General features: G+C 40.5%; 1 protein-coding gene across 8 annotated transcripts in view; it reads left to right on the top strand.

Moving 5' to 3' along the window:
* NFAT (NFAT nuclear factor) overlaps positions 1-12,008 on the top strand; it is a 53,403-nt gene extending 41,395 nt beyond the window's left edge. For 5 of the 8 annotated variants that reach the window (XM_069048742.1, XM_069048747.1, XM_069048746.1 and 2 more), the window contains 9 exons: positions 3,477-3,663; positions 4,286-4,459; positions 4,540-4,706; positions 4,758-4,912; positions 4,968-5,307; positions 5,367-5,557; positions 5,614-5,758; positions 8,749-10,857; positions 10,916-12,008. In XM_069048742.1, the coding sequence (XP_068904843.1) occupies positions 3,477-3,663; positions 4,286-4,459; positions 4,540-4,706; positions 4,758-4,912; positions 4,968-5,307; positions 5,367-5,557; positions 5,614-5,758; positions 8,749-10,857; positions 10,916-10,944 (3,497 nt within the window). In that variant the 3' untranslated portion in view covers positions 10,945-12,008. Of the gene's footprint in view, positions 1-3,476; positions 3,664-4,285; positions 4,460-4,539; positions 4,707-4,757; positions 4,913-4,967; positions 5,308-5,366; positions 5,558-5,613; positions 5,759-8,748 lie in introns of all 8 variants that reach the window. The other 3 variants (XM_069048743.1, XM_069048745.1, XM_069048744.1) reach the window with 3 other exon arrangements.
* Positions 12,009-12,241: the final 233 nt, after the last annotated feature.

Raw genomic sequence — 12,241 nt, forward strand, 5'->3', positions numbered from 1 at the left:
CTGTTTACCAAAATGTCAATACTCATTATCTGAAATCTACGGCTATCTATCTTTGGCACCAATTTAATGTGAACTTTAATTTCAAACTAAATTGTAAACGAGGTGAATAAACTTTGGTCGTTACAAAATATCTTTAAATTAAGTTTTAATGTGAAGGTAGATTAATATTGTTAGTCGTTTGGTTTGAGGGCCAACGACATTATAGTCCACTTATTCCAAGCATAATGTTAACAAATGACAATATTATTAAACTAATCGTTCGAAACCTTGAATATCATGTAGTGCATATTTGAGCCGACCAATAAAGAGACTTTTAAAAAATCATTACGTAGGTTTGTTTATTCGAGCATTGTGGACAGGTTTAACAAACACCATTTACACGATGTACACAAATATTCGGGAAACAATCGATGGTCTTTATTTATTAACCAAAGAAATCAAATCCAATTAGAAGAATCGTTGAATTTAACCCATTTTCCACAACTAATTCATTATTCTTAATAATACATGACCGCAATTGAAGTTCAATACCACTCCAATAATACTGGTTAAATATTGCGGCACTCGATTTAAAGTGATCCTGTGATTGCCTGAAAAGTCCTGATGCTTCAAAGCAGCATGAAGTGATAAAATCCAGGTTATTAATTTGCGCTCAACGTAGAGTTTAAGAGAAACTGGATTAGGAAAGCACAGAAAGCTCTCAAATGAAAATGATTAAATGTAAAACAATTTCTGGGCAAACAATTCTTCATTAAGAGTCCACGTGAAAAAATGTCAACAGAAGTGTATCTGTAATTTTGTCTCGAGCAAATCTGGTCTATGAAGAAAGTCATTTGCGATACGATCAAAATTACATGAGCGAATTCCGAGATAACGCGTGATTGATAGTATTTCGTACACGTTATCTCGAGTGTACAATTTTGGTTGCAACAAAAAAAAATTCTGGTTATAACTTCTTCGTTAAAGTAAAGCAAATATTTTGGAACGTCATTATTTTCCACTTAAGAGACACAAACATATCCGGCAAAAGTCAGTTCCATATTTTCTCGGTCGTGCTTTCGGCAAAATAGAAAATCGGAACAATAAATATTTTGGCTCGTAAATAAATTATAGTTTGGGAAATTAAATTTAAAAAAATTATTTATTTGGGTGCAGTCTTTAATGAAGCCATTAATTGCCAAATTGATCGATTGAAGTACTATATCAGTTACAACAAAATGTTACTATCGAGAACGTGAAAGTGCTTAGAACTTATCTTTATACTGGTTCTAATCAGTTTCAATGTACTAATTATCATTTTTATTTTTTAAGACGCCATTCGTACCTACTTGAAGAACGTAAAAGACAAAAATTTTCAAGTAACGAAAATCGTGACTCAAGGAATTGTAAATATGTAATAAATTCACAGTTAGAAAAAAGTTTTCGTTGTATTTACTCACTCGTAGTAGCGTGATAACTGTGATATCCACGTTTTATTAAAAGTATGTAAAATATGTAAGTTCGAGGAAGTAAAATACGTAGCCGGTCACCCAAAACCGTGCATAACACATTCACTTCGGTATTTAGCTTTTGTTTTTAATTACAACACTTCGTAATAGTTATTTACATTACCAGATGCGTAAGTGAACTTTTTTTGCCAAGGAGGTAGTTCAAGACCCGAGGCGACAGCCGAGGGCCGTGAAACCTCCGCGGTGAAAGAAGAAACTTGCGCATCGTGTATTGTATTAAATTTTTCCTACTACGAAGCACCAACATTTTATAATGTTAAAAAAAAATAGCAAAAATCGTGCCGTATCGCGACCGTCCTTGGATCTTGGAAGTAAAAACCATAGCAACAGCTTTTACAAACATTTTATTTTTCGTCTTCAAACGGCGTGAACTGTGTAAGTGCGTGTAATCCGTAATAATGTTAGTTTGATAGTTTGCGGTTATTGGTATTTATGCAACAAGTCTTCCCGCAAAATATGGAATGTGACGGAATTGAAAGAGCCGCTGGAATTACGTTAGGCTCATTGTCGCCTGTCAAGTCGGGTGAGCGATATAACCTAACTTTCCAACAATGCATAAATCACAATAAATGTGAATAAGTAGATTAATTTTCCTTTGTTGTATTCAATTGGACTAATTAAACTACATATTATTATAAAATGTGTTGCTGTTTTCCATTTAATTATTTGGGTACCTCAATCGAAATTGTCACAAAATAAAATAAATTCTCCTCGTCCCGTAAGGAATCTCCTAGTCGCGTAAGTATTTTACTTTCGTAGCTAGCAACCACACGCAAGATAGGATTCACTTTCGATTACAAGTGTGTTGCTAGGGCAGTAGATGAAACTTTCTAGATACGTAGTAGGAAAAATTTATTTGTGCCCCGTTCGTGGATTGATTGCTTTTTGAATGTATTGTGTAATTGGTGAGCACGCTGGAAAATATGCAGAGTATTCAACACCAGGTCATCGCAAACAGTATTTTATCTGCATTAATCACTAGTCTACATGTGGCCGATTAAAGTGCATCCGTTGCATACGTCAAATTTTCGAATCAGAATGCGATTAAAATGTTTGTAACTGATGTCTTGACGATTTTTTTTGTTAAATATTACGGTGTCATTGTGAAAAAAAAACATCCTGCAAATTTCACGTTTGTTTATGAAAAAAGATATAAACTCATTACTGGATGCGTCAAGACTTAACAGAAATGCATCACGTGAGCAAGGTTGCATTACATGACGTGGCGTACCCATAATAATCATGCAATTAATTTTATTAGGAGGGATATTATGAGCGATGTTTCGTCTGTCTGCACATACCGATATGTATTAGTCGCAGGCGTTTTTCTAGACTTTTCATCTATTAAAAAATCGATTAATTTCCATTCTGAGTCAGTTCTAGCTAGAATTTGTTGTAGTCGCGTTGGTGTAATTAATAAAACAACGTTTTCTCAATCCAGTTGCTTCACTAAGAGCAGTCGGCTTAAAATAAATCCCGTACGAAGATTTTTTAAAAGTAAATAAGCATTGTCCTTGACTTAAGTAATTCAGACCAGGCGTTATCACAAAGAGATACATTGTTTTGATTTTTTTTTGCGAAGTTGCATATTTAAGCGCCTCGTCGCTTTATCAATTCTGTTAGCAGTCCCCCGTTAATTGTCCTTTATTTTCTTTATCGGCACAACGATTCTACAGTATTTCTTCAATCAGTTAACATAATAGTAGAAAAATTAACGCGTCACCACTAACACGCACTTACGAATAAAAAATTCTTGAGCAATGCCTTCCTGTAAATCGATCGTTTTGGTCGCGTTTGTTATTTGTTTTGTGTTAAACTGGATAAACGTCTACCTACTTTTTGAGCTGTGTGTAAACAAAATTATAATTCGGTCGTTATCAAACATTTGTTTATTTTCTCGTGTTTGTCTAAATGTATAAAAAATAATACCAGATTTGAAACGGAGATGACCTTATTATTGTCTTGCAGGCGAATTGAAGATGACTTTATGCACAATTCCAACGGTCGGCGTTCGGCCCCAGGTCCGGGAGAGACGGCCGGGGAGGCCCCCGAGCGGGAAGCGTCTCGCGATGGTCAGAGACATGCCGGCCAAAGTCAGGTCGGCGATGAGGAGGAGTCTGGACCCCTGTGATAATTCAAACGACAGCGGATTGGGGTGAGTTGGTTTATCAAAACCGCATCGCTTTTATGATCGGTAAAATATTTATCGGTGTTTTAAGATGGCGTAATTAAAGTTATATATCATAAGACGATAAAGATTTTATTGCAAAATCGCCATATATTGATGATTAAGAAGAGCGCCGCGCTGTAAAGTTTTATTTCCCCCAAGTCGGTCCGAAGACAAGCAAGCTCTTGGAAACTAAAATTTTGCTTAAATTTGTTTTGAACAATTGCGTTTTAGCAATTTCTTAGCCCACAATCGAGCGGGTCCACTTTCTATTTGCGATGTCCGTGCATAAATGCATCTTCCGACAGATTTATTGTTGACGCAAGAATGCGTTGAAGCAGGTCCAAGTTTTAAATAAAATGCCCACACCGTGTACTTCAGTAGTCCGAAATTCCTCAAATCTGCAGGATTTGGGGGAGTATGTCGCATCTGTCTGCGGTGACTCGCTGTAAGTGAGCTGGGACAACATTAGAACATTTATTAGCATGTAGTTTTGGCAGATGAATCAGAGACCGGTCGTAAAACGAAGTGCAAAATCGAGCTTGTCGTTAGAATTTAATTACACGTTTGCGAAAAAGGCGATAAATTTATTTTTGGCGTTTATTTTTAGTTTTGACCATCATGCGGACCCTCACCACGTCAACATGTCGGACAGTAGACTCACGTGGAACGGCGAACGGGCCGAGGCGAAAAGACTCAAAATGGACATAAAGCTGGAGAACGAGGACGGCAACGAGAGATATTGTTTTCCCGATACGTTGAGGACCTGCAAAGATAGCACAGCGTAAGTCGTCCCACTCCGTCCGATTGATTTTCTAATTTTACGAGTATATTAAATGAAAGATTGATTTTTCGCGTTTTCAGATTGATCCGCACCGCTCCGGCCGGCTCGATACCCTCCTTGAGCATGAACAACAGTCAGACGAGCACGTCGGGGAGGGCAGTACCCAGGTGCATACCGCTTCCGAACCGCCAACCGTCTTCGTCACCAGTTCCTCTAACAACGCAACTAACGAGCACTTCCAAATACGGTAGGTGGGAACAAATCGGCGAAATACTCGATAATGACCGATCATCTCCAGCGTCGGACGTTAGTCTGACGATAGTGAAACAACCGGAGCAGCAGCACCGGGCGAGGTACCAGACTGAGGGCAGCAGAGGCGCGGTCAAAGACAGGGAAGGCAACGGATTTCCCATAGTGCAACTGCTGGGCTACTACCAACCCACCACTCTACAAGTGAGCCAATTGCCAGCGTTACCCCTAAAGTTATACTCATTCGAGTCGCCATCAGGTATTCATCGGGACGGACGTCGGCAAAGTAGCGCCGCACATGTTCTACCAAGCGTGCAAAGTCAGCGGCAAGAACTCCACTCCCTGCGTGGAGAAGAAAGTCGACGGCACGTGCGTCATCGAGCTGCAGCTGGACCCCTCGAAGGAGATGAGCGCCACGTGCGACTGCGTCGGCATACTCAAAGAGCGGAACGTCGACGTCGAGCACAGGTTCCCCGACCAGCTGGGCAACAGGAGCAAAAAGAAGTCGACCAGGTGTCGGATGATCTTCAGAACGACGCTGACGCACGACGATGGATCGCAGGAGACGTTGCAAGTGTGTTCGCAGCCTATCGTTTGCAGTAAGTCGGCGGAGCTCGACAAGGGGAACGGTGCGTTAATAACGCTGGGGGTGTTGCAGCTCAACCTCCGGGAATCCCCGAAATCTGTAAAAAATCTCTGACTTCGTGTCCGGCCAGCGGCGGTTTGGAGCTGTTCGTTTTGGGTAAAAATTTTCTCAAAGATACTAAGGTTTATTTCCAACAAGTCGACGACGACAGACACATTAGGTGGGAACAAGTGGTTGTTCCCGATAAGGAGTACCTGCAGCAGGTTTGTCCGGTTCCTCGACAGGTGGACAACTTCGCTTATTCCGCTTTCTGTTCCAGACGCATTTCGTTTGTGTAATACCACCATATCGTAGACCTGACATAAACGAACCCGTTACGGTCAGGTTATGCGTGGTATCTAGCGGCAAAACTAGTGAACCTCACCAGTTTGTATATACCCCCGTTAACGGGGCTATACCGAGCGGTAAGACAAAAATAATTCTATTTCTTGGCAGTTTAACAAAAGATTGATTTAATATTGTTGTTTTGATCTGAGTCAGAGTCGCGACAGTTGAAAAAACCGGAAGTAAATAGTCGAAAGTATCAAAACAATAACAAAAAATTGAGTCAATCCGAGCTTAAGCATGCGTTGCATGAAATTAATTGGATGTGAGAGATGCAAAAAGTGTTGCAAACCGATTCGTTCTGACATTTCTTTTGCTTTTGGGTAACAGTTCCATCAACAAAACAACAGTTACGATAGCGCATTGCAATACTTTTTCCCAATACGAGGATGAAATTGGAAAATTGTTACCGAACGAGTTATTCAACGATTTGCGTCGACAGACGGTCAGATTTGAGGCACTTTGATGGGTGGTAACAATTTTTCGGTTTGTATTTCTCCCATTTTGAGGTGGCAAATCTGCATTAAAGAGTGAACGCGTGAGCGAAAGAGTGTGGATTGAGGTTTTTACTTGAACAGTAGAGAGAGCAAGTGTGCGAATGTTTGCGCGTGAGAATGCCCACGGTGTGATTGTTTAATGCAGCATTTGCCCCAACGGTTTCAGATAAGGGTTACATTACGCCGTTTTTCAAGATATTTTTGCCAGTTTTGTGTGGATTCAGAAAATTGTCGCTGTAATGTAACCCTGAATTTTCAGTGGCTTTGGAAGCAGAACATGTTTCATATTTTGTATTTTTGTGTTTTATTTAGGTAGAATTCTGCAGATTGCATCATATTTTTCAAGTAAAAGTACAATATATAAATACTCTCTTATGTATTGTGTAATATATATAAAAATGACATGTATTCCATTTCTTTGAGATGTATTTTTATTACGAATTTATTGTACCTTTGATTTATTTGAAATGTAATTATTTTAAAGACATTTTTTGTATTTAATGACATGCATATTTGCAAGTATGTAATGCCAAAGCCAGTTTTATTTATTTCACTGTTGTACTGTAAAATCTTTTGACGTCGGCTGCCACCATTCCAGCCAGGTTCCGCGACATTGATCACGGCCGAGTCAAAAAATTTTACAAATTGTTTGTGTCGATTCTTCGACCACATTTCTGTATGAGATGCAAAGTTGTTATAAACAAATTTCAATTGCGTTTGCTTTCACTTTGTCTCATACAGCATACAGACTCTGTATACGCAGAGGGGCCGCCTGCCATCGTCTTCTCTCAGCCTGCGGGGCCTAACCTACGCCGATGACGCGTCATTCAGGTTCTAGTTTCACGGGTACTTAAAAAAACACACGATACATCACTACACACCTACACAAACACTCACACACACCACGACCTTTCTTTTTCAGGAACAATACCATTTCAGTTCTATTTTTGTTCGTGTTGCCGCCAAAACGATAAAGTGATTAGTTTATTTATTGTCGGTTCACTACTCCTCGCAGCTTCCATCAACTGCTTGCATACCCATCGTTCAGCGATCAAACGCAATAAATAAATTGTCATTTTGTTCAGAACTGAAACGAGCGCTCTCGACTTCACCGCGAGCCACATTTGTTCCTAAAAGAATGCATACACGTGATACATCTCACACAACACTACAAAAAACAAGCGTTATACTTGTTATCATTACACTATATACCTACCCTTAATTTTAATTTACACTATAAATTTTTAAACATCATTATTTTTAAGTTCATCTTTACAGTATAAGCTCTTACATGTAGACTTTTCTGTTATAAATGTAATTTTAAGTTATTATCCAAAAAAAAGTAACTGATTCACCAGCAAAAGTTAGGTCCTCCTGGATATTTGCATTCAAAATAACAATATCTAGGTACGCCACTGCAGAGGATAGGTTTCTTTTTATTTTTCTTGCAGGGATACCGACTTCAGAACTGACCCTGTTTGCGACCTGTAATGTTAACGCACTGTGCAAATGAGATGACAGGTTTTTTCTGTTTGTGTTGTTAGGATATAGATCCTCTTATCACCAGATTCCATTTTTTATCCCCTAAGAATTCTCTCTACGATCGATTTTATGTGGGATTTTGGTGAATGGTAATTTTAAGATCATTATCATTTCAAGGGGTTGTGTCGCAGTTCCCGCCAGAAATGCAGCTCCACCTTAAAATTCGCGACATTAATAAAACTAATTTTTTCACTTTTGCAACCAGAACTGATCACGAAAGCTTCACCAGTTGAAGGTTTCATTGATTTGATAAATTTTGAGGCGCATTTGTGACGGGAAACCGTTTAAACTTACTTAATTTCTCAAGGGGCGAGATGAGATCTTCACTAATCTCTGTTTGATGTTTTCAGAAGATTTCATCTCGCACCGCTCACTCGTAATGTAAGTTTTTAATTTTTCCCATCCGCACGTTACACGAGCCACACCCACACGACTTAGTTTAATTTCATGTTACTTAGCTTAATTGGGAAACACACTTAACACCCGGCCCTCCATATTTGTTTTAGTTGTATTAATCATGACCATGACTTTTATTAATCGAACTAAAACTATTTCAGGCTATGTTGCAAGATTAAATTCGCATAAAATTGGTGGTGGAATGATTCGAAGAGCGACTAAATTTAAACGCATCATTTTCGCATAGGGTAGAGAGGTTTCTTATTATACGATTTGTCCGTAAAAAATATTTAGCCTGAAGTATTTGATCATCATATTATACTTTTCATAATTCCTGAAATCCTTTATTGTAGGCTTAGACTTGAGTATGACAACTGAACAAGTGGAACGAAAGTCATTCTGTAACTGGTTATTTGATTCGGTGCGAGTTTGGGGCGTTAACATTGTGGGTCATGTCTATCAAGCCATTGCCTCGATCGCAGTAGCATAAGAGAATAATTTTCGGTTGTGGACAACAAGTGCGTGGCTTGAGTGGCAATGCCCCCCCTTTTTTTACAGTGGCTTTGACGGCAGCTATTAGTTAGAAAATGTACCTGTCCGCGTGCCTTTTCTTATACAGTTTTTGTACATTACAGTTCACGTCGATCCTCCCCCTGCTACTACTCAAGCGCCATTTTTTAACAAGATGCTTTGGTCGTCGAACATCAGCAAGAGAGAGCAAGATCTGGGCATGATGCCTCCTCCGGAGTCCAGCATGGTGCCGATGGCCCCCCGACGCCCCTCCATCAGCTTACCGTCGACGAGCGACAACCTGTCGCCCCCTTTGCGCACCCTCAAACAAGAGTACATCGACGAGAACAGTCAGAGTTCCATCGACCCAATCGACCACCCGGAGCGCTACAGACACATCTCCGAGAGCTCTCTGGACGTCCACCCCGGCGACTCGAACATGTCGATGATCAACGACAACTCCATCGACATGTTGAGCCACAACAACATGCTCAACCACAACGAGAACTCCAACTTGAGCGTGAGCAACGAGAGCAGCGTCGAAATGATGGTGCGGAGGGGCTCAGTCAGCAGGAACATCTGCGAGAGCTCGATGGACGTCAATCTGAGCAACTCCCAGATGTCGACGATGAACGAAGACAACTCGTGCAGCAACGTGATGCAGCACTGCAGCAACTCAGTAGTGACGGACCGACTGGTCTTGTCGCAGCCGGCGCTGATGCACCAGAGCATGCTGGCGTCGGCGTCGCACGGCGAGATGGCCGCCGCCACCGCCGAAGAGCTGAAAGTGATGGATTTGCGGATGAAGATGCCGATGGCGACCGTTGCCGATCTGGTCAACAGCAACGCGCCCTCCATGGCCACGTTGCAAAGCTTCGGCGTGACGGAAGCTTCCAACAACCCTCTGCCGGCGCAGAGCGCGCAAAGCGTCGAGAACTTCTTGACCAACATGGAGGCCAAAGTCATACAAGGCAACTTGCAACTGAAGAACGACGTTTCGGACAAGATTAACGAGATCATCAACACGGAATCGCGCGCTTTCGGCTCGCCGAAGATGCTGAACTCGTCGGCGACGCAAACTTGTCGGAACATGATCACCACCAACAGCAGCGCGACCAACGAACCGGTCTATCTGAGCTCGCAGAGGCCGTTCTTGACAGGGACCACTCAAAACGAGACCATGCACATCGTTGCGAAGAGCGAAGCCGCCGCCATCGCCGAACAAACGATATCCGAACAAACCAGCGCCATGACGTCGCCTATTACAACCATGACGAGCACGGCGCTGGAAACCAACATTACCGTTCCGATCAACACCGACAAGCTGGACCAACTCGTCAATTCGACGGTGGAGTCGCACATAGGAAGCCCCACGAGGTCCGACCAATCGAAAGACGTTCTCATGTCCAACAAGCTGAGTCTGGCTCCCGGCACTCCCACCAACTCGTCGGACGTGATTCGGGACGTGATGCTGAACTCGCAACCCAACCTGATGGTGGCGCCCATCATCAACACCACGCTGCCCTCCCCCATCATGAACCAGCACGATCTCAGCCACCCCCACACCTCCCCCAACCTGTCTCCCGCAGTGATATTAAATTCGCAAATCTCGCCGAGTCTGATGTGCAGAAACACTCAAGACACTCTGCTGCCGAACGCGATCTGCCAGCCTAGCGTGACGGTGGAGTCGCCCCTGCAGCCCTCGGTGGTCCCGACGCTCCTGACCACCAACCCGAATCACACCTCCCCGCTACATTCCCCGATCGCCAATCCTTTGACGTTGGTCACCACGACCGAACCCGAGAAGGTCGTGTTGTTGAAGGCGGCGGTGGATCTCTTGGAGACCCAGAAGAAAATATCGGAGTTGGACAGCAGAAAGAACATCGATGCGAAAGAACCGATGATGAACAAGATGATTATGGAAGATATTATGACAATGGCGTCGACCGGTAACAACGACGTCATGCCTACAAATAGACTAAGTCAATTACAAGGGAACAATTTTGTACAACCTCCACTTTTAAGTACGGTGTCGTCGCCGGAAATGTCTTTGTTGAACAAGACGATAGCTCAGGACAATAAGTCTGATTTTGTTATACCAGTGCCTGTGAAGGAACTGACTGGTGTTTCCCAAACCGACAAGAAGAACGAAGACAGAATGATCCCGCAGTCGTTCACTTCCTTAACAGAAAACGAACTGATCAACTTCATAAATCCTAGTTGTTTTGACCAAGGTAATAACAGCAACTATCACTAAGCTTCTGTTAATTAAGTGTTCTTTTTTCTTTAAAGTAGCACCAGTAGATACTAAAAAAGCATAAGAGAATTGAACCGTGTGTAGCACTAGTGGTCTGTGTACATATGTGTATTGGTGGACAAAAGAAAAATTATCTCAGATTAGTTATAAATTAATTAATCATATTATTTATATTCTATGATAGAGTTTTTGTAACTGTATGTAACACTAACTTTATTAGTTTAATCGTGTTAACACATCTATCATTGCATGGCTTTTTTTTCCCCAAGTTGCGTCACGTTATTGTCCTAATCCATTTATTTTTTTCAGTATAAATTCATTGGTGGAGGCATCATTCATGTTCCGTACTCATTGCTGTGTAAGGTGTTATTGTTTGCATTTAAAAGCTCAGCTTACAAATTATAATGTGCTTTTTAATTCAATGATGAGGCACTTTATACATGCAACTTCTAATCTAAGTACAAGAAGTTACATTTTTTTTACGTTGTTCATATGTAATGTTTACATATTTGTTGTAAGATTACCGTGTTGTAATCGAGTATTATTGCGATTGCTCAGCAGCAATTTGTTCAAAGTAAATGCCATTTTTTAAGAAACAATTGACAAGTTAACGTAGTAGTTCTGTATCTATGTGTTATCTTTTTAAGTTTGCTCAATTACATAATATGCTTTCTATTTATGAAATGATGAAGGGACTTAAATTTTTCATTTTATTTTTCAATCTGCTTGTGCGAAATTTACGTCACTTTTTTAATCTTACATTTCTTTTATGTTCCATCTTGGAATTTCTGTGAAATTTTAATTTTATTTTTAAAATGTCAATGCAAATAGATATAAGACGAAACGAAATTTCAACACAGTGTTTTCCATGAAAACATTCTGTGCATTATTTATACTTGTGCGGTAATTTATTTTATAGTTTTAAAGTGTCATTTATTTAATGCTGTTTCAATATTATGAAAGTGCTATATCTTTTTATTATGTTACGTTTAAAACGATGCAAGTATAAATAATATTTATTACTGTATATTATATGTATAAAATTTGTATGGCTATATGAAACCTATTCAAGTGTTATGATTGTTACAAGGTGTATATTTCAGAAAAAAATATATATTGAATAGAAAATCGATGTTTCATTTGCCACACACCCCACAACACGCTCTTTTTTTCCCACATAATCTCCACTTTCTTGTAAAAACAATATTTCAATTAATTACGCAACGGCAAATACAACATTAATGTGATCACAATTATTCAGTGGCGTAGTTGATCACAGCTTGGCACATGAAATGCGCAGAAGAGGAAACGAGAGAGTGTCGGTCTATAAGTGTTTATAATTTTTCACAGTATTATGTATT

This window comes from Tenebrio molitor, chromosome 5 (genome assembly GCF_963966145.1).
Source record: "Tenebrio molitor chromosome 5, icTenMoli1.1, whole genome shotgun sequence".
Taxonomy (NCBI): Eukaryota; Metazoa; Arthropoda; class Insecta; order Coleoptera; family Tenebrionidae; genus Tenebrio; species Tenebrio molitor.